Source organism: Brassica napus, chromosome C6 (assembly GCF_020379485.1).
Source record: "Brassica napus cultivar Da-Ae chromosome C6, Da-Ae, whole genome shotgun sequence".
Taxonomy (NCBI): domain Eukaryota; kingdom Viridiplantae; phylum Streptophyta; class Magnoliopsida; order Brassicales; family Brassicaceae; genus Brassica; species Brassica napus.
In genome coordinates this window covers 37,068,231-37,091,039 of record NC_063449.1, presented here as the reverse complement: position 1 = coordinate 37,091,039, position 22,809 = coordinate 37,068,231, and the positions used below count along the sequence as shown (strand labels likewise).

General features: G+C 34.0%; 1 protein-coding gene and 1 long non-coding RNA gene across 2 annotated transcripts; both read right to left on the bottom strand.

Moving 5' to 3' along the window:
* Nucleotides 1-9,022: 9,022 nt before the first annotated feature.
* Nucleotides 9,023-9,990, bottom strand: LOC125588614. Its single transcript, XR_007324748.1, has 2 exons — nucleotides 9,425-9,990; nucleotides 9,023-9,353 (listed from the first exon to the last, which is right to left on the bottom strand). It is a non-coding gene; the product is annotated as an uncharacterized LOC125588614 (long non-coding RNA).
* Nucleotides 9,991-11,706: 1,716 nt separating this feature from the next.
* LOC106397816 (myrosinase-like) lies at nucleotides 11,707-14,966 on the bottom strand. The gene is made up of 12 exons (XM_013838441.3): nucleotides 14,761-14,966; nucleotides 14,617-14,677; nucleotides 14,485-14,546; nucleotides 14,317-14,392; nucleotides 14,053-14,218; nucleotides 13,691-13,946; nucleotides 13,488-13,603; nucleotides 12,763-12,989; nucleotides 12,612-12,646; nucleotides 12,398-12,509; nucleotides 12,195-12,297; nucleotides 11,707-12,115 (listed from the first exon to the last, which is right to left on the bottom strand). The coding sequence occupies exons 1-12, from the start codon at nucleotides 14,935-14,937 to the stop codon at nucleotides 11,860-11,862; spliced, it is 1,647 nt and encodes a 548-aa protein (XP_013693895.1). The 5' UTR covers nucleotides 14,938-14,966; the 3' UTR covers nucleotides 11,707-11,859.
* Between the last annotated feature and the right edge of the window lie 7,843 nt (nucleotides 14,967-22,809).

The window sequence follows — 22,809 nt, the reverse complement described above, 5'->3', positions numbered from 1 at the left end:
TTCCGGAGCCTGCATAAGGGCTTAATCCGGAAGTACGAAGGACCGTTCGAGATAGTTGGGAAGGTGGGAAAGGTTTCCTACCGACTTGACCTACCGGATACACTTAAGATCCATCCGGTCTTTCATGTTAGTATGCTGAAACCGTACCATGCTGATGAGGACGACCAAACCCGAAGGGTTTCGACTCGAGCACCACCCGTGGTGACTAAGTCTTATGACAAGGAGATCGAAGAGGTTCTGGCGTCCAAGGAGGTAAGGAAGCGGGGAGTCCCGAGACAGACCCATTTTCTCATCAAGTGGAAGGGACTTCCAGAGGCAGAAGCAACATGGGAACCGGAAGAAGACTTGTGGCAATTCCGGGACATGCTGAAGGCATACACGGTGACGAGGGCGTCACCGGCTTAGGTGGGGGAGGATGTCACGGCCCGTTTTAACCCAAAACGTCCTTGAAGACAACCAAAGATCGGGTCGGGCCAAAGGGGAATCAAGCCCACTCCACTAAGTATTTTCTTAAGTTTTAAGACTTTTGTAAAATATCTTAGGGATGGAGAAGTGTAGAGAAGTGTAGAGAAGTGTAGAAAAGTCTAGAAGGTTGTGGAACACTTGAGAAGAAGCTTCACAACCGTTAGATCGGTTTGATCTGAACCGTTCGTTGAGGAAGAGAAAGTGTATATAAAGGGGATCATCCCTCACTTGTAAAGACACCAAGTTTTAATAAGAAAACACTTCTACAAACTCTCTCTAAAACGTCCATAATCTCTCTCTAAGTGCTGAGCGAGTTGTCCGAAAGGCTGACTTAGCAATTCATAAGGGCGAAAGTTGCTAAGGCCGCACGTCCTGATTACCGTGAAGAAATCAGTCCGTGACACATCACTCTGAAGAATACAATGACGATGATGGTGATGATTTCCGTGTAAAAGAAGTCGATGATGATGGTAGTAAAAATGGGAGCGATGACTCCATGACTTCTGATGCATCTTCATGGCCTAGCACTCAGCTTCCAAGGAACACCAAGAATCATGCAGAGGCCAAGAATAGTAATGCCAAGAAAGTCAATCATCAGACAAAGAACAGAGCTAGCGAAAAATCCAGCAACCAAGAAGAAGAATCTGAGTTCAAGGCTAGAACAAGAACCACTGCAGCTAGCCGTGTTCGAAGTAGAGACAAGGTGAGCAAAACCAAATAAGACTCCTTAATACATGGTTTTAGTTTCCATTGCTATATCCAATGTTCTCTTTGGCTCAAGGAAAAAGTTTCTAGAGCTGATATCAAAATCATGTAGTTTTTTTTTCTTTTTTTTTTCATTTGAGATGTTATTTTGTAATTGCATTGCTTTCTTTAACAGGATTATGTATTCTTGCTAAAAGCAAATCCCGTTCCTGTAACTTTAACAGGATTATATGTACCTTATCCGCACATACTCCGTTTTAATAACACAAAGGGAACGAGTTCTTTAATCAGTAGCCATTCAAAAGCAAAACAAGTATACTAATTAAATTACTCATCATTCAAACAGTATTCAGATCCAGACATTTGTGCTTTCAGATAAAACAAAGAAGTTGATGACAAAACAGGAGTTTCTAAGGTTTACCAAATGGTTCAATTGTTGTGGCCCCAAAGTAGCTAACACAGCTTAGCTTTGCCTGTCAAGAGGGAGTTCTTCCGCTTTCAATGCCTTCACATGATTCTTTTTTTTCTTTCAAAAGAACAAATATTAATCATTCAAGATATTATCAACTTTCACAAAACTTTTCACTAATCACTAGTATTTCACATAATAATAATAATAATAATAATAATAATAACAATAATAATATATTTAATTACGATATTCTTCTCAACCTTTCTTTTTTCTTTTTTTTTTCTTCTTTTTTTCTAATTAACTTTTTTTCTTCTTCTCAACCTTTCGATAGTAAGTGCTAATTGCGTTTTACCGATTTTAATTTTGAAGATAGAGGATTTTATTGAATAATTATGTGTTTTAGATTTTATTGATACTTTATTGAATTTCTTTTTTAGTTTTTAGATCAATTTAGGGTAAAAGTAGGCATTTTTTGTGTCAACGAACTATATATAGTTGTGCAACATGTGTCACAAATTAGGCACTGGATGACTTCCCACCGAATGATCAGGATCTGTTTTATACATAAACTATATAACTAGATCTTGATCCGTCCTTAAAAAGCGCGGATTTATTTTTGAAATTAAATAAATTCTTCTTATATAATTTCTATATAAGATAATGTATAGGTTTGAGTACATTTACCGGGTGCACTGAACCGTATCAAACTAAAAAGACCAAAATTAAGCTGAATTTCATAAATAATCTAGCATATCCTATATTTTTGGAACCGAAAAAATAGAAACTGAACTGAGAACCAAATAAGTACTTAAATTTTTAAAATATAAATTATATACCTACAAGTATTAATTATATTTAATTTCTAAATAACCAAATATCCTGAAAATACTATTTATAAACCAACTTATGCAACAAAAAGTTTAATGACTTGAATATTTTTATTCAAATAATTAATAGTTAATTATTTATCCTATATTTTTTTCCAAACAACCTAAACTACTCGATTTAAAGAGCAAGATATATTACATTTGTGAAAATTCAATAAAACGTATCATATGCATTGTTAAAATTTGTAATGTACATTAACATGTTCTATTTAAACCAGTCTTTTTTTTACTAATTCCAATTAAATCTTCAACCCGTTTACACCCATTTGATATTTATTTATGATAAGATTAATCATTTAGTTCATTTATATAAGAATGTAAGATCAAATCTTAATAATTGATTGCATGTAATTAGTCAAATTAATATTTCATAGTTGAATAGTTGATGTTAATGCTTTTAGTTTCCAATTCACGTAAAAAAAAAAAAATTACATGAGGATTCTCCATTACAACCTATATTAAAAATAACTAAACCATTAAAAAATTATATTATTAATGAAACTATATGTGGTAATAATCACGTCATGTGCAAACATGTTTAAATAACCTGTCATATATTCATGGGAATTTCTTGTTAGAATAATTATATAATAGATTATGGGAGAATAATAAATGAGTTCATTTAAATTATGTAAAGTATTTAAATAGTTAGAAAAATATAAGTCAAGACCAAAAAAATAGTTAAGTCTTATGAAAGGGTCCAACAACCTTGTTTAAAATGAAGAAAATTTACATTGTACACTATTTATATACGCTGAAAACATTAAATAGGATTCACGTATAAAAATACCATTAATTAAAACATCAATATAACTATATTATATAGGACAACACATTATGTTATTTACCCAGTTTAATGTTATTTAATATAAGACAACACGTTATGTTATTTAATATGAAACAAAGTATATATAATGTTTTAGAGGGTAAATGCTCCATGACATGTTAGGTCAAAAGAGCAACAACATATATAACTCCAATAATAATTGTATTTACCAACTTAATAAATATAATATATACGAACATATCTGGAATCATAACAGCATTGATCCTCTGCTTCAACATCAGTTTCTGGTTCTTCTCTTGTTTTCTTATCTCTCAAAACTGGTATATACATTGCTCCTCAGCGGTCCTTTTTTCTACTCTCATGGCTTTAGATGCTTTGGATTTGAGATATTCGATCATGGTCTCCATGTCTCATATTGCTGAATACGACATGTTTTGCTGTTTTTGACTTGCTTCTGATGATACCTTAGAGTTTGTTGCAACGTCCCACATCGGCCACAAACCAACATCACTAACTCTATATAAGTCTCATTGGTAGTGTTGTCAAACAGGTTGTTCCGTCCCGTCCCGGCCCATACCGCAACGGGCTCTCTTTCTTGCGGGTTAGGGCGGGTCAGGCCCGCGCGAGCTGCAGTCTCCAAAAGCTCGGCAAATCCCGCCCCACCGAAATGCACAGTTCAGTTCATATCAATTCTCTACTAAGATTGTATGTATTAGATGAGAATCTGTATCAAGTCATAACCAAATCTTAAAGTGCATGTAGAAGATGAGATATGTTAAGTCTTAACCAATTTTAAATAAAGAAAAATACCAAATCATAGCAGTCAAAACAAAACCAAGCAAGTAAAACAAGATGAAGCAGATTGTAAAAAAGAAAAACACCAAATCAAGATAACAGTTTAAGCTTCCTCATCTTCATCTTCCCCATTAACAATGGACTCAAATGATGGTACTTTCTTTTCTTCACCATCACCATCGATTTCTTCATCTGTAAATATCAGAAATTTCATTTACTTAGGATTAAGAAGTAAGGGATAATGGTACTCTACAAGAAATAATAATGTGAATTAATTACCATGTTCACAAGATTCGTATCCCTTGATCCAATTTCTAGTGCATATCAAAGCTTGCACATTTTTTAGGAGAAGAAGGCTCATGTATTTGTTAAGAACTCTGGATCCAATGTTAAAGGAGGACTCCGAAGCCACTGTTGTGATTGGAATACTTAGCAGATCACATGTCATTGCAGGCAAATCACCATATCGATGCGCATTATCTGTCCACCAATCGATGATGTCCAAGCTCTGAAAATTATTAATGTCCAGAGGTGGTTAATCAAGATAAGCTTCTAGAGGTGTTTTTCCACTCACAACCCCACTGTCTTTGCGAAATGCAAAGAAATCCTAAGAAGGTTATTTAGAAAAAAAATTAGAAATGAAAAGAGAGATGAACAAAAGGTTTTAAAATTAATAAACACTCACATCGTAGTTCCCAAACAGTCCCATTGACCCTGCTCCACAAGCTTTTTGCGAAACAGTCTCACGTGGCTCTATAGAAGGTGAGTTGTTCTTGGATTTTTTGTCGTATGACTCAAACAAAATACTGAGCTTCTCACGCAAGTTCTTTAACTTTGCATCACGTGTACTCATGTAAAGCTTTTCCAAAAAACATTCGACAATGGAAAGCTTAAACCTTGGATCGAAGACTGCTGCCATTGCAAAAAGACCACTGACTTCACCCCAATATTTATCGAACTTCTCTTTCATCGGTGGCACCATGTATCTCACAATCTCATCTTCGCTTCCTCATTGATTCGAAGCCAATTATGGATCTGGAAAACCTGATAGAAATACAAGTTCAAAGTCGGGTAGTTTTAACCAGACATCAAGCTTGTGATCACAGCAAACAGACCCAAAAAACTGCAGATATTGGCAGCTCTTGTCCGTTCCTCAGTCGTGGGAGCCATTTTATAACCCTTCTTATCAAATGTCTCCAACTTAACAAATGCTCTATGGTACTTGATGGCTCTTTCAAGCATAAAGTAAGTCGAGTTCCATCTTGTCGGCACATCTAGTATTAGGCCGTCAGTTTCTACTACACCCACAGCCTCGACACATTTCTAGAACAAGTTTTCACGCGTTTCCGATGACAGTACATACTTAACACTCTTTCTTACTTTGTGCAAAGAGTCTCCAATTACCTTCAACCCATCTTGAACTATGAGGTTAAGAATGTGAGCTGCACATCTGACATGGAAAAACTCTTCTCCACACAACAAAGCATCATTCAAATTCAGCTGCGATTTCACAATATCTTGCATCGAGTCATTACTGGTAGCGTTGTCTCACGTCACTGAGAACACCTTCTTATCAATTCTCCACTCTTTCAGTGAATCAAGGAGCTGAACAGCAATATTCATACCGGTATGTGGTGGTGGTAGAGCACAAAACGTCAGGATCTTGCTGTTCAACTTCCAATTCCGATCAATGTAATGTTCTTTCACACACATATATCCTTCCGGTTTCACTGATGTCCACAAGTCAGAGGTGAAGGAGACTCGTCCAGGAAGACTAGCCAATTCTCTCTTCAGCGTGTCTCTCTCACTTTCATATAATCGATACACATCAGCTCTCGCTGTGTTTCGACATATGGTTTGGACATCAGCATTCAAATACTTCCATGTGTCTCTCACCTTTTCATACTCCACGTACGAGTATGGTAGATCATGCTGGACTATTGTCTTAGCTACCAGTTGCATGAACACAGTATGATCATACTTGCGAGACACAACTTTCCCATCGACATTGAGTTGTTGCTGCTTTCCTCCATTCCTTGGATACATTTTACATCTCATACGATGCCTTCTCAACCCACTGGTTCCATGCGAGTGGGACTGCCATGCATACTCCCTCTTGCAATGATTGCAAGCAGCTTTCATCTTTCCATTGGGTTTATGGACCACCGTGAAATCTTTCCACACATCTGATCGTTGCCTCTCTTCCCTTTCCTCTTCACCGAGCTCATCCTCATCAAGCGCTTCTTCATCCAGTTCATCCTCAAGCTTCGGTATCTCCTCTTCGATCTTCTTCTTCTTCTTCTTCTGAGACTGACTACCGGAGCCCTTAGACAAGCCCTTGTTTCTTCTCCCTCCACGAATCACCGACTTCACAGGAACATACTTCTTCTGACTACACGCCTGCTTGGATGAGCCACTACCAACTTCTAGTGTGGATTGGATCATGGGTTTCTGCGAAGCTGTTCCAAAACTGGTTTGTCTGCGAGGCTTTGTCGTTTGGGTTGTTGGAATGATTTCAACATCAGAATCCTCTTCGGAATGAACAAGACTGATGAGCTTTCTTTTGCTTCTCTGCTTCTCTCCAGCGTTAACACCTTCATCAGCGACTTGACTTGCGATCTCATCAGCTGCAGCAAGTCTAGCCATGACTTGTTGAGTCTCGAAGTCCAACGTATTAGGTGGTGTGTAGCTAGTATCGAAAGTGAATTAATCTTCTGAGTCGCCTCTTAATCCCATATCGTCTCTCAGCTCTCACGTTTTGGTTGGTTTGTTTAATGTTTCGATAATTCTTAGCTAAGTTACGGCTCCGTGAACTAAGCTACGTGGGTTAGTGGTGTTAGGGTTTTTTTAAACAATATTACCAAATTTTGCAATTAAATTTTATACTTAAATTATTAAAATTTAAATTTGCTTGAGGACAAGCAGCATAAACATTCTCAAACCGTCAAAGGAAGTTCTAAGCTACATGACATCAAGTTCTTCCATCAATTCTTCCTATTTCTAAGCAAGACAACGAGTTCTCCAATCAACTCAGCGAGTTCTAACTTCTAAGTTACATCAAGTTCTCCAATCAACTCAGCGAGTTCTAACTTCTAAGCTACATCAAGTTCTATCAATTCCTATTTCTAAGCGACTAACCGGAGGTCCTAAAGCTGGTTTGTCGGAATGAAAGGCTGGTCCACGACACTTCTTCACGCTGCATGCTGCTCCAACACTTCTTAACCTAAGGTCCTGACGCCTCCTTGTTTTGTTGTTCACCAACACTCCAACAGCTCGACAAAGAAACCAACCAAAACCAAAACACATATCAGAGACTTGTCAAGACAAGTAATCGAAACAACAAGCAACTATATGATTATTGTCTTAACTTCGCAGTGGATCTTGCCGTGTAGCCAACGAACAATCATCCTAACGGCTACTTATTATATTATTATAAGAGTAGTAAAACCTTACAATTTACAAATCTTTCAGCTTGGTGTTGTATCTTTTTTTCTTGAGCAAGGAGGCGTCTGGTAATAACCGGAAAAGCCGGTGTGCGATCAACACATAAATCAAGTCAACACCATAACATGCTATATCGTTTTGAGCGTACACCAGCTTTCACGGTCATTACCAGTCGCCTCCTTGCTCACCTACAAAAACAAAATACATATCAGAGACTGAATCAAGTGAACATCTAAGAGTCTTAGAGAGTCATACATCTATTTGGATCTTGCATGCATCTTACGGATATCTTTCCTTAGGTAGCTAACAACCTGAACATGTTATACCAGAGTAAATCGTTAGAGGTGTAGAGCAGAGAGTTTGATGGATAAAGAACTTGAAAATATAACATGAAAAACTTAGAAGAAGAGGTGGAAAAGCTTATCTCTGTTGATGCGAGTTTGATCTGTGAAGTTTACAAGCCGAGATGGAATAACCGGAGCTTCTCTGTCGCCATAGCTCAATTTCTTCTGTCGGCGACTCGTCTTTCTCTCACTCTCTCTCTCTCTCTCTTGTTTTTTTCAAATACCCGATGAAATGAGGAGGCAAGACGGTGCGGGACATTAGGGTTACCCGCGGTTCTTTTGGGCCATCCCGCTTTAAGCCCAATACCGCACAGCACCAACCCGCGAGGCCCGCCATTTTGCGGGATACCAAATCTTCAACCCAAACCCGCCCCGCCCCAAGCCTTAACGGGCCTGTCCCGCGGTCCAAGTTCTCAGTTGACATCTCTACTCATTGGTCCCCTCACTTAAAAAGTAGCTTTTGAGTGGGTTTTACCTTTTAGTTTAATATGGGATTAGTTAGGATAGATTGTGGAGAACTTGCACCAAATGATTAACAAATGTAAGAATCTCGTAAGCAAGACCGCAGTAAAAAATAAACACCGTCTGTTGAGCTCAACATCCCAGAGACCTTCAAACACAATTATTATGATTTTAAGGAAGTGAAAGAAGCTGAAATGGCACCACAATCTACGTAGCTAATGAAGTTTTATTCTATGTTGTTTAATAAACTAATCAGACTGAGAAGATCATGATGTACGACAAGACTATATACTCCAACTGGAGAATATGCACTAAACTAGCAACATGTGTGTTTTATTCAATTAGCAAGTGTAATGAGTTTTTTACCAAAAAAAGTGTAATGAGTTTCTTCATACATGTTCTTTCTCATATCATCATCGGATTAAAAGAGAGGATTGAGTCACACACTCTGAATATTCATTATCTTCAGATTTTTGAATTGCGAATAGCTTTTTTTTTTTTTTTTTTGCAACTTTGAAATGTTTTGGAGTTTGAAAGAAGAAGAAGCAGGGAGGGTTGAAACTTGAAATAGAAGCAATCATTAAACATGAAGATATTGTTTGATCATGATTGGGCTTGTTTCATGCATTTTTAGTCAGCGCATGCATTAATACTAAAACTGTATCAACTTCCAATGGTATTGTTAGTGGTGCAAATATGTGTTTTCAAGGGGAATAATAAGTTAATTTAAACAAAAACAATGTTATTAAAAATATATATTTGAATTGTCTATTGCTCCTCTGTCTTATTAAAGTTTTAATTACGGTGGTTTTGGATCGCTTGACACTTACATAAACATTGTCCTAATTGAGTACACGTACAGACACATGGATTACTAGGCTTGCAGCCTTTAGGACAGTACTTTTTGCAGTCGTCATCTTTGTGGCAAACCACATTGGTCTCCACCATAGGGGTTACCGGTGACAAACAGTTACAATTTTTCTTTCCTTCAGGACATTTGCCGCCGAGGCAATTCACTTCTGTCATCTCTCTTGCATCAACCAAATATGAACCTTCACATATACACACCACAAACTTCAATACAAAACCAAACCAAAAATTATATAACAAGGAAGAAACATACAAAGCGGTATGATGAGGGAGAGCAAGAATACAAGTTTGACAGACGTGTTCTCCATTGCTAATTGTAATTAAAAATATTTTCTTGTTTATTTTTATTGTACAATAGTAATGAAAAGAGAAGTCTGATTGTCTTTTTTATAAAAGAAAGTCAAAATATGAAATCTACTGAAAATGTTAAGATTCACTAATAATATTAAATATAATATTTTATTGGTAATAATATTTTAATTTTCACCTAAAGATGATAGATAATAATGACCATATATATATATATATATCATTATTTAAGAAGTGAATTTGCTAATTTGTCATTTTCTCCATAATTTTAAGATAATTCATTAGTTTAATTAATATTATTATTATTAAAAATATATTTTAATATATAAATTTAGCATAATATCTAAGATAATTAATAAACAGATATTAATGTACTTTAAGAATTCTGACTTATACCTTAATGTAGTTTAAGAATTCTCAAGAAATATAATTTCTTACAGTTGAATCTGACTTATACCTTAATGTAGTTTAAGAATTCTCAAGAAATCTAATTTCATTAACTATAATCATAAATAAACATGAATATTACTAGTTTTATCATTATAAAAAATTAAGTTATAAATCTTATTAAAAAAATGCATGTGAATTAATAAAAATCTTAAAACTTCATTTTAAATACGGAGAAATTGCAAATTTACTAAAACTAATGGAGAAAACTTTTCAACAACTACGCTTTCATTACCTAGAAAAATAAATAAACATGAATATCGCTAACTTTATAATTATAAACAATTAAATTGTAATTTTTATTCAAGAATTCCAATTGAAAAATACACATGAATTGACAAGAAAATTTTAAAAATTCATTTCAAATTTGGAAATGAATTTTTCGAAAAAAATCTCTTATTTAAGTTATTTTTGTAATTAAAAATTAACGAAAGAAGATTCTTCAATAAGTCTGCTCATTTAGAGGACCTTTTGATAAATTTTATTTTGTAAATAATTGGGTTACTTTTATATTTAGATTTTTTTTTTAATTTTACTAAAGAAATCTTTTCTAATAATCAAGTTACTTTTGCAATTGACCAAAATTTTATAGAAAATTGATTTTTCCTAGAAGACTTTTGGAAAAGTCTACTTTGAATGGACTTCTAGAAAATTTTCCTACGGTCACGTGAAGTCCTTGAAGTGTCACAAGAACTAGGTATATGTTAATTTTGCAATTGCAATGTTTGACTTTATATGAAAAAACTTTTGAAATTTTGTTAGTAGACTTCCCAAAAAATCTACTCTTAAAACCAAAGTTTGACCAAAATCTCAAAATAAAAATAGAAAATACTTCTCAAGAAGTCTTATAAAAAATATTTCTACAGAAACTGATAATTAATTACTTTTCATATTAAATAATTTATCATTTTTTATCAATTGCAAAACTAACTCTAGAAGACTTCGTGCGATATTTCGGAGACATCATGTAAAAGTAAGAAGACTCTCGAGAAGTTTAGTCACATAAAAAATCAGATTTCTTCAATGAAAGAGTGTTTCTTTTTTAGTCTACTCGATTTTTTTGTTATAAATAAAAATTAAAAGATTTCAAGATAATTCTTCTACGGAAAACTCACGAAATATTTAATTGCAAAACTAATCTATGTATTGACCAGAAGACTTCCCAAAAAAATCTTCTCCGTGAAGAACACTTCTACACGAAACATATCTGATTTTTTTTTTGAATATCATACATAGATCTGGTGAGAGTTTGTGCTTAGCTTCTCCAAGCATCCAAAACTTTTTAATGAAAGATATCCACTCGTTATTGACAAAAAATTATCAAAATTGAGTAACTTTAATGAAAATATAATCTTTAAATCCAGAATTTTTTGTTTTAAAGATGAAATAAGAAAGAATATATAAGATAAATGATTTATGTAAGAAATGAGATAAGAAGAAGTATAAATTGATTTCTAGTACATTTAGAGATTAATTTGGTTGTTAATGGTGGTTGGTGATATAGAAGACGATGACATTTTCGAAAAAAAGTGATGAAAATGAGGATGTTTGAGTAAAATCAGCATATTTTGGAAATAAAAAGTAGATAACTAACTGCATTTTTGTAGATTAGTTAAATTTTTAGGGTCAAAAGAAAAACAAATCTTCAAAAAGGGATAGTTTTGTATTTGACTACAAATTTAGGTCATTTTTGAATGAACACCTCTCATCTGTATATGTTAATTTTTTTACTCGAAAGCTTGTTTTATAGTGTACTATTTGAGGGTATTTGCCAAAATATTATTCATTAATATGTACTTTTTTATTTTATTGGGAATATGTTTTATTTAGTTACAGTACGATAGCTAGGAAGAGCTCCTTTATCTACTACGGAGCAAGTAGCTAGAAAGAGTGAGATGACATGAAGGTGATCTTGATGGGGATAAAAGTGTTTCATGCATCTGCGAGCGTCTTCAAAATCTTGTTCTTGAAGGAGAGGCTTGAACGTAGGAAATCTTCGTTTGCAGTGTTCTTGGAGGTAACGTTGATGAACCTCTGGTACCATCTGCCAGAATCTTTGAGGTTTCTATCACTAACGTCTGTCCAATTAACGTAAGTGAGTCCGAATCTGACGGCAAAGCCTTTGGCAAATTCATAATTATCTCCAAGAGACCATGCAAAGTATCCTTTTATGTTGACACGCTTCTCCCTGAAAACCAAAATAACTATTAAAAGCCTACAATTGATTATGATGATCGAAAATAGTATAGTAACATCCACTGACTCACCTAATGACCTTACGGAGAAAACATAGGTGACTGCAGAGATAATCAATCCGCTTGGAATCTGCGACAGCCTCCGGACGGTTTTCAGAAGCGGGGGTAGTAAATCCTAATTGAATCGTACAATAACTGAGTCAATTTCTTGAAAATATGTTAGCCAAAAAAAAAATTCTTGGAAATACAATTGACATGAGAAGAGTAGAACTCACCGTTTTCGGTGATATAGATTAAAGGGTTACGGTATCTGGTTCTAAAGTGGTCCATAACGTAATAAATGCCTTTTGGGTAGTAATAGATTCTGCTGCCTTGAAAGTCTTCAAACTGATCAGAAAGGGAAGCAGCATGTGTATATCAACAATCATAAGAAAAAAGAGAAAAACGAATGAAACAATAGATCCGGCTGGGTGGATCATGCATATATACCAGTGGACCAATTTTTTCACCACGTGCATTTACAGCTGCAAACATAAGCATGAAATATTTGATGGTCACAAAATGTAGTATAATCGAAAAGGATATATATATATATATAATGTATATGTTGTTTCTAAGTGAAAATAGAGTGGTACGGTACATGTGAGCCTTGTCCCTGGGTCCATCATGGCAGTGTATCTTTCCGATGTAACGGGGAGTGGGTTCGGAGCTGGCTGTACGTACTGACCGACATAATAGTTTAGACCAAGAAAATCATATGAACCCGCAACAAGTCTGGCTTCTGCTTCAGTGAAGTTGGGAAGCCGACTACCTACCATTCGCCTCATGATGTCTGGGTATCTACCTCTTGTTAGCGGCTCCATATACCTGATCATATACAATTCATATATATTCATTAATTAGTTTATATATACACAACATAGTAATAATATAAGACCATGTTCTTTTTGATGTTGGATGTTGCGTCTTGATGTAAATGCTGGGATGTTGTTAGTTTAGACAATATTGCGTATGATAACATCTAGAAAATCTAGAAGTTTTTAGATGCAAAAATGGAAAAATTTAGATGGAAAATTTGCATCTAAAAATCCAAAATACTTAAATACCCTTGAATACAAATATAAAGTAAGTATTTATATTAACTACTTGATTATTAAGTGATATATTTTTAAACCCTAAAATCACGTTTACCGTAAAACCCTTAAAATTACGTCAAAACTACAAAGTCAAATTTTTCACAAAAATTTTGAAATCAAGTTTTCACATCAAAACTAATATAAATCACATCCCCCCTCCCAAATACAAAAAAAAACAATACGGCTTAAATTTTGTTGTTGTTTTCCTTGATCATATATGTAGACGTACCATCCAAAGAAGAATTCTTTCATCCTCTCAGTTGCATCTATGCTGGCTCTATCAGTCTCATTAAATGGAAGAAACCATCTAGTTATCATCACGGGTCCGATTATCCCTCTTTGGAACTGTTGGTCACGATATACAGGATGATATTGTTAAATTATCATCAGATAAGTTAGATTACACCTATTTGAAAAATGGACAATACTCGCCCTATATTTTGTTCTGTAAAGATTGACAACCGCGGCATGAGCAAGAAGCTGGTTATGTGCAACTATATAAGGTTCTGTTGAAGAGTTTCCGCCGTAACATCTTTCATCAACCTTGGGAGAACATCGACCGGGTGCATCTGCTCCTGTTGAATAGCCTCTCGTAGGCACTGTGTACAGCTGGTTGAGAGTGAGCCAGTTCTTCACCTTTCCACCAAATTCTTTGAAACATAGATCCGCATAATCTCTAAAATCATCTCTGTGCATAGCATAGAATCATTTCATTAATGTGCGATCAAATCTATATATGTTTTTTCTCTTTTATCTTTTTTCATAAGATTATTGTCATGGAACTAACAGCTTACATGACTTGGCGGTTCAAGAAACCTTGATATTCATCTTGCAGTGTTTGAGGAATGTCCCAATGGTAAAGGGTAACGAAAGGCGTGATATTCTTCGCGATGAGGCCATCTATGAGTTTGTGGTAGTAGTTAAGCCCTCCTTTGTTCACTCCCCTACTCACCTTTCCTTCTGCTCATGTATACATAACATATATTTGATTTTCCAAACAATTACAATCAATATATACCACTACTTATATACAGTACTGATCGACAATGTGCACATACCTGGAATGATTCTTGACCATGCAAAGGAGAATCTGTAGCCAGTAGCATTCATTTCGTCCATAATGTCTATATCTTTCTGCAGTTTACATATACAATTGCATGTCATTAATCCACACGTAGAACATATGTAATTCAGTGGGTATATATATATATATTTTGAGAATTAACCTGCCATTTCGTATATGACTCGCAAGTAGTATCTCCATTCCCAAGATCGGGCCCTCCTTTCTCTGATAGTAACCAAATACATTACTATTAATGTATAGGGACATACATATATATACCGGGCAAACGGTATACCTGGGTATCGGTGAGTGAAGCCATCCCACACGTTAAGACCACGTCCTCTGCCACCTTCGATCTGAAATGAAATGGAACAACCATGCAACGTTAAAGTTAAGTGTTTTTAAGTGGTGGCACCATGTATGATGATTTGTTACATGCCTGGTAAGCAGACGATGCAACGCCGAAGATGAAGTCTTTTGGGAAGCCTTTACTGTTTAAACGAGCAGTGTTATTACATGTGAATGGCTCGTTCTCTTCGCAAGTAATTTCCCCATTAGCTTTGCAACTTACCACAGCTAATAGAAAAATGATCAAGAGGAGTCCACGAAGTTTCATGGTTAGTGTATGTGTTTGTGTTGGATGGAACCTTGGGAAAATCTAGGGTTATATAGCCTTTGTAAAGAAGAGGTGACGCATGCATTTTCTTGTGCCAATTTAGGATTTAGAGCCTTGATATTTTGGAGACGTTCGGTGGGATGACTCCCGTGGTGGCTTCACGTACTTTAGCTCGATATTCACCGATAATGATTATATTTCTAACTTCTCGTTTTGTTTTCACTTTAATTTTAGCATGCTCTTCAATAGCCGATTTTATCAGAAAAAAATGTTGCCTTCTTTATCTGATTAATGTGAACTGTTCAGTTATCATTTCTAGAGTTAATATGGTGAACAACGATGGTCTACATTTTATTTGGAAATTGCAAATTGATGATATATAATAATATTTCCTCCGTTTTGAAAATATTCATGTTTTATAAAAAATTGTTTCAAAAAGCATTTTTTTTTCATTTTTAATGCATTAATTAAGAGTAAATTATTAATTTCAAAAAACATAATTGGATTTACTGAAATTCTAGAGGTTAAAAGTTATAGTAAATAGTTAGTTATAAAAAATAATGGATTGGTAATCAAAAATTTATTTATTTTCTTAATATGTGTGAAAGATCTAAAACATATATATTTTTGAAAAAGGAGGAGTAGAAAATAACAAATGGGCATTAAAAATAATATATAATAGAATTAGCGTCTTGTTTTATTAATTTAATTGATGTATTTATTACCCTAGAACAATTTTTAGTTTTGTAAAAAAATTTCTAAATATATTTCTAAATAATAAATTTATAAAGATGTGATTAAATTTGTTAAAATTATTCAAATAATTATCCCCAAAGATTCGTTGAGAGATAAAATGTCTGATAACCATCGGAAATCTAAATCGAAATCTTAAGCCACTGAAAATTTGTCGTAACAATTATGATAGATTTCTCAAGTCAATTTTTGAAGGATTTTAATGATTTTTCGCTAACCATTTTACTAATAAAATTTCATCAATGCAGTAGCTATAGAAATTTAGAAGGTGTATTCAACTGAAAGTTTGAAGTGATTTGTATTAAAATGAAATTCATTGTTATTCAAATATGAATATCTTAAACATTTAAAATCTACTTATTAAATTTGACGGTTCATAAAATATTATGAAATCAATTATTATTAAATATATTTTAAGATGTGGATTTAAAGTTTTCAAATTATTTTATACTTTTTGGATGGAGTTTCTTAGTTTTTTTTTCAGCAACATAAGCAGGCTCATGTAGATTCTGCAAACCACACCGGTAGCTCTGCATCTATAAACGACAAACGACAATTGTTTTCTTGCACTGCGTGCGATACTGTCCGCCTTTGAGTTATGTGTCTGTGGTATATGAATGATCTCTGAGCTGTTGAAACTTCTCATGTCTTCAAAAATGTTATGTTTTCCAAATAGCTTGCAAAAGCTGGCCACTACTCTGGTTCCGAAACCATCTTCACCAATTAAGCACAATCCGTTGCAAAAGTAACCCAGAACTGTCTAAGATTCCTCATACATTCCATTACCCATAAGAAAACCTCTATCTCCGAGTGTAGTGGAGACTAACACTCTCTTGTATTCCTTGCTCCCATTAGTCCATCATAACCTTCCAAAGTACTATTCCATACTTTTCTTGAATATTTTATCCTTTTAGATGACATTCTAAAATAGTTTGACAAAAAAACATATTAAATTTTTCAATTCATATAAAATAATCTAAAAACTCATTAAAATCAAATCATCTCAATTTTAAGATTGAATATATTCCCTAAGTCTAATCTTTTTGATAGAAAAGTTTTTGGACTTCCTCAAATATTCTGGCGAGTTTCTCACAAATTTCAAATTTCGGTTAATTAGGAGGGTGAATGGTTGTTGCTGTGAGTGTTTTCTAAAAAACTAATTTAATCTACTGCTGTATTTATAAAGCAATCAAACTTTATTTAACAAAAGTCTGTTCACATCAGCTTAGGAAAGAAACGTCTGTAGAAGTGATTTACAAAGCCAAATACCTGAAGCCTAGTTTTATGGTTTTCAAATTGTCCTTTTGCCAACCGGAACCAACAAAAAAAATTAGAGAGATGGTTAAAATTCAAAACATTCGTATATATATTATTGATTTTCTGTTATGCAGAAACTTATGTTTTATTTATTAAAAATTGTTAAAATGTTTAATCTACGTTATGGAAGTTTTAGAATTATTATTTTTTATTCATCCAGCAAAATTTAAAACAATTATAATTTTTTTTTTCATATTTGTTTAATATATGTATATAATATTAATCTACAACTAATCTATACTAATCATGCTTTATAAAAAAACTACAGCATAAATCGTACATCCCAAAATTCTACAGAAATAAAATTTAGAGCTATAACAAAAAAATTACAGCTTTAATTCTACAACAAAAAAATTAAAATTACGGTCTTTACCAATTAGGCTCTATATCTAACTTCTAATTCGCCTCAAACCCTTTGGAAAAGCTATTTCTCTTCAAACTTATAATTGTTTGTTTGTTTTATACTCTTTTCGTTCAGAAAATATCTATGTTTTATAACAAAATGTTTCAAATTACATTTTTTATTTCAATGTACTAATTATAGAGAAATTCTCTAGGATAGCCATTTTAAGTTTTTGTCACAAAAATAGCCCTCAATGAAGAAAATGACCAAAATAAGTTTTATTAAAGGGTAAAAATGACTAAAATATGTATTTTTACCATAGGGTTAAATAATTTAGACTTAGGGTATAGAGTTAAGGGGTAAAGTTTTGGGGATAGGGTTTCAAATTTTAAAAAATAAATATTAAAAATTTCAAAAGAAAAATAAGCTATTTTGGTTATTTTTTTAAAAGACTATTTTTGTGACAAAAACTTAAAAAGAGCTATTTTGAGAGAATTTCCCTTAGTTATATGGTAAATTGTAATTTTAGAAAACATAATTATGAAGAGTAACTATTGGTGCATGAAAGCCCTTTTTTAAAAAAACAAGGAGTAAACCATAAGTAAACGCTCCCATGCACGGTTACCAAAGCAGCTCGTTCATCCATGGATTCCGACGCCGGCAGATCCGTAGCTCACCGGCGTCGCCGACATCTCACTGTTTCTATTTTTCTTCTTTTTATCTTTCTTCTCCATGAGTTTCTTGTGGGGCTGGGATTTTTCTCCTCTTTCGTCGTCGCGAGTTTCAATAGAAGTTGTCGGTGCCGTACGTACTTATATCCTTTGGCTCCTGTTTAGCTCTTTCTCATCTCTTATGACGGCACAAGTTCCAGATCTGACTCTTCTGACCTTCAATTCTCTTCCTCTAGTTAAATCTTCTCAGATGCTGCGACGTACGTTACTCTCCTCATCTTAGGATGATGAACTTTCTCCCTTCAGGGAAGATCTATCCTGTCAGGTTCTGGTGGGAGTGTGGCTCTTGCACCAGTCCTCCTTGTCCAATTCTCGTCATAAATATAATTCTCAACGGCTCTGAACACTACTATCAAACTATTCCGGCGAGGAATCTCCTCTTCGAAGACCCAGTAACTAATCTCTGTTCATCACGAACACCACTCGTAGCTGCTCCTTCCGACAACTGCTCACCCCTTCAAAGCTTGTTAGAGAACAACGACCAAGGGCTCAGCTTTGGTTCTGAAAAATCTCCATAGATCCAACACGGTAATGCTGGAGTTCACATGTTTTTCTTGGAATCAATGCTTGTTCCCTTGGAATCTGAAGTCAAGTCCACCTCTCTGTTCGTCCGTGTGAAGGAGTCAAGTGTTTTAATGTCTGAGTTATCTCAGGAGAAAACCATCTCAGCTATGTTTTGGTGTGAGCGTGGCATTATATTCGGTGGCTATATCTCTGGTTTTGTCAAGGTCGATTGCTGTAGCTGCTATACATATGTTGGTCACTCTCTCCAGCGGTGCTCTTTTTGTTGAATGGCAGAACCCGTTCCCTACACGTTTGACTGTACTTGTTCAATGCTTTACGGAACATCTTTTGAAGTCCTCACAAGACAGTCGCAGTTTCTCCACCAACAGCTTCTGGCCTACTCTCCCAAAGTGTATTCATAGACCACAGTTAGCTACCTCAACCTCAAGTCAGTTCTCAGTTTCATCTCCAAATTTGAGACTCCTAAAGCTCGAAACAAACAGCCCGCTGAAACTGTCATTTATGGTTAAGTTTCATCAACCTTCCTCTTGACAGGACCGAGAGAGATTCTCGTCCACCTCCTCCTTCTCAAAGGATAGAATCATTCTACAAACATCTCTCTTTGTAAGAGATCGTCTTATCCCGATTGAAATATCGGAAAATCTTTTCAACTCCTTCACCGTTTTGCTATCTTGTTTAGTGATCTGTATGGGACCAGAAGATGCAACCAGACTTGTCTTAGTGATGTGTTCTGGAGGTAAGGATTTGTTTTCAACGTCACAACATATACAACGTATGGTGACTAGGGTTTATGAATCCGGTTTTACCGTGAATCTCCTATTGCGGCATTTGAGCGTTGTCTCATTTTTGCTGTCAATCTCTTTGGAGAATTTACCTGCTTTAACTTCCTATGGTTTTAAATTTCAAAGAGGAGGGATAATTTCCTCTAGCTATTGTATGTTTGAAGTTTAAGTTAATGAAATGAAAGGTTGCATACAAAAAAACATAATTATGATTATTGAAATTCTATTGGTTTAAAGTTATGAAAAATAATTAGATACAAAATAATGTATTGGTAATCAAAATTTTATATATATTTTTAATATCTGTATAAGTTCTAAAACATATATATTTTTGAAACAAAGAGGGAGTAGTTACTAACACCAAAAATCGATTTTCTCACTTTACAAAGATCTAGAATTCATATATCTCTCAGTACTACAAGAAAGGATAGCTATTTCCGAGGGAACGTTTTTACTGCTTTAGCTCCTTTTCTGACAATTTATATAAATTTCTAACACAGAATAATGTTCATTTTTTTATTTTATTAAATTTGTGGAAGTTCTGTCAATATTTTTTGCAAAATTTCTACTGAAATCATTTTATTTTAGGGAATCAAAATTTCATTTAAAATTATTATAAGTTTAAATTATTTATCGAAAGTCCATTAATATGTCGTTTGTTAATGTATGTGCTTTTGTTGGATGGAACCTTGTGCCAAGCTAGTGTTTATATTATCCTTTGTAAAGAAAACGATGAAGACGCATGCATTTATACATGTGTTTGAATTGGATGGTATAGGGTTTATTTAGCCTTTGTAAAGAAGAGGTGACGCATGCATTTTCTTATGCCAATCTAGGGTTTATTTAGCCTTTGGGAGAGGTTTGGTGGGATGAGTCCCGTGGGGTCACTTACTTCTCGATGTTCACCGATTGTGCTATATTTCTAACTTATTATTTTGCTTCCATTTTTTAGCGTGGCTTGCACCCAATTTTTTGTTTTAAATATTGTATTCTTTATTTGAAACCTGAATAATAAATTGTTCAGTTGATTCTAAGGTTAATTTGGTGAATAATAAGAGACTATATTGTATTTAACAAAATGACAAACTCGCAAATTTATGATATACACAGTCCTGGATATACATTAGCAAATAACAAATGAACTTGCTGATTTTTCATGTCTCCCTGATTTTAGATAATCTAACTTATTTATCATGTTTTCAGTAATTTTAGTTAGTAGTTATAAAAATATTCATTTGATATTCAATTATAAATTAATATCACAAAATTCGGCCAACACATAAAAATGTAGTTTAGCTTATAAAGATAATCTCTATATATATTGTGTTGTTATCTTAAAAAATATTATTTCAATTATAACAGTTAAAAATTAGTCATCCTTCAATTTTCCTTTATTTTTTACTATTATTAATTATCAAAATCAATAGAATTCACTTTAGAATTCACCTTGTGAAACATTGTTGATTATCGATTTCCCAAATATTATTTATATGTTTAAAATATCCTAGATATATGTATTTTTATACATCTCAAACCAGTAAACAAATTCAACTTTAAGATATTGCTAAAATTCTTTAAAATATTTAAATAATTATTTTTAATAATTTAGATTTACTATCAGTAGAAATTGGCAAACATTTTGTTGAGATTTTTTTTTTTTGTTTTGCCACTAGAATCCTTTTTTTCATTATTCAAAATGAAATATAGGTAATTTCATGTTGTATGTGTTTTCTGATGAATATTAATGAAATTTAATGTCATAGTTTACAAAAGGTCGATTGTCTTTCCTAAAACAAATATGAAATTGAAAATCTTAATAACTGACGAATAAAAAAAACATACTGAATATAGTGTAAAATAGATTTTCTAAAACCACTTTTTCATATATAAATAATTTGATTTTCAATTTAAATGTTTTGAAAACATAAATAATAAATTATTATGATGATCTTTGAACTAATACTTAGGATATGTATTAATAAATATCCGTGAGATAATTATGCCCGCATGGGCGGGTAAAACACATAATTTTAAGTGTTTAAATTTTAATACATTTTTAGTTACTGGTGGAGTTTTTTACATAAGTGTATTTCTCTAATTTAAAAAAAAAATAAAATAAATTCAACATTAAATATTAAGATCTTCAGTGTATTATAAATTAGAATGATTTTATTATATAATATCCACTATATTAAAATAATAATATCTATAAATCTAACATAAAATTTAATTTCTTATTTTCATCTATTAACAAAACTAAGAATAATGTGATAATATTTAATAATAATTACATATAAAATGCTACATTATCTACGAATTTAATATAGTCGTGTGTTTCTATAAAATTTAAAAAATGAAATTTTTTAAACCATATCTCCTGCTTAATTTTCTGAGAGAGAATACAATAGAATGTAAATAAGCAGCAGGTACAAGGAGAGGGAGAGACATAACAGAATCAGAAAGACTCTTACGTATTTTCTAAAGTGACATTTTTGGAAGATTGCTTAAAAGCAGGTCGGATCTCTGGTGGACCATCATCAAACTCTTGGACTGGAGGTTGTATATAATCAGTTTACAACAAGAGCTAAATCAAACGTGCCCCAACCTTCACTTGAGCCTCTTGACCCCATGGCTTGAACGTGCCTTCACTATTCCACTTACTCGCCTCACCTTTTGTTTTTTCAACAGTGTGTTTATTTGTTTCTTCAGCTTTACGGCATCTTTACTCTGAGTCTCTCGTGAAGCATCCACAGCTTCTGTAACCGTCTTGTGACTCTCATTCTTGTTCTTCTTACCTTTCTGCATAAAGCTCTTGATCCTGGCCTGATCCAAGTAACACATCAGCAGAAAAGAATCAAGAGCACACACCTCCTGCTCAATAGCTTCCCCAACATTAGTAGCAGCATTCACCACCCTAACAACGCCAACACCTTCAGCATTCGCCATCATCATATCAGCCATATAAGGAGCATAAGGGATCTTCCGTCTCTTGACTTTGAACGCACCCGAGAAACAGAGACTTCACGTAAGGAAGATTCGGAGCAAGCTTCTGCTCGCACATAATCTCACGACACTCTCTCGCCGCTTCAAAGAGTGGTACCTCTGAACGCCACTTCCTTCTTGCGCTAAAAGTGTCGCTTTCTCGGTCTCCGTCATCAATTCGTTGACTTCTTCGGACCCAGAAGAGGAATCTTCTTTGATTGCTTGCGCAGCTGTAGGGTTCTCTTACCCAGGAGATCAATCGACGAAAGGATGCTATGGATTTTGTTGCCGGAGGTGGAATCGGAGAAAGGTTTCATCTTTCGCAAAGTAGCTCTTCTTCCTCAACATTTTCTAATCACGGATGGTCGTGAAGTAAAGGTAAGAGAATCAGAGTTTAAAAGTGAGTCTTGGGTGAAGAGAGAAGACGCCGTGCAGCACA

Bases quoted from the DNA above. Each gene is read 5' to 3' on its own strand.
- LOC106397816 (XM_013838441.3), bottom strand. From the start codon at position 14,937: ATGAAACTTCGTGGACTCCTCTTGATCATTTTTCTATTAGCTGTGGTA. The intron at 12,990-13,487 runs GTACGTCTACAT...GTATATGATCAG, and splicing joins AAAGAATTCTTCTTTGGATG to GTATATGGAGCCGCTAACAA. The intron at 12,298-12,397 runs GTGAGTTCTACT...CGATTCAATTAG, and splicing joins AATCTATATCACCGAAAACG to GATTTACTACCCCCGCTTCT.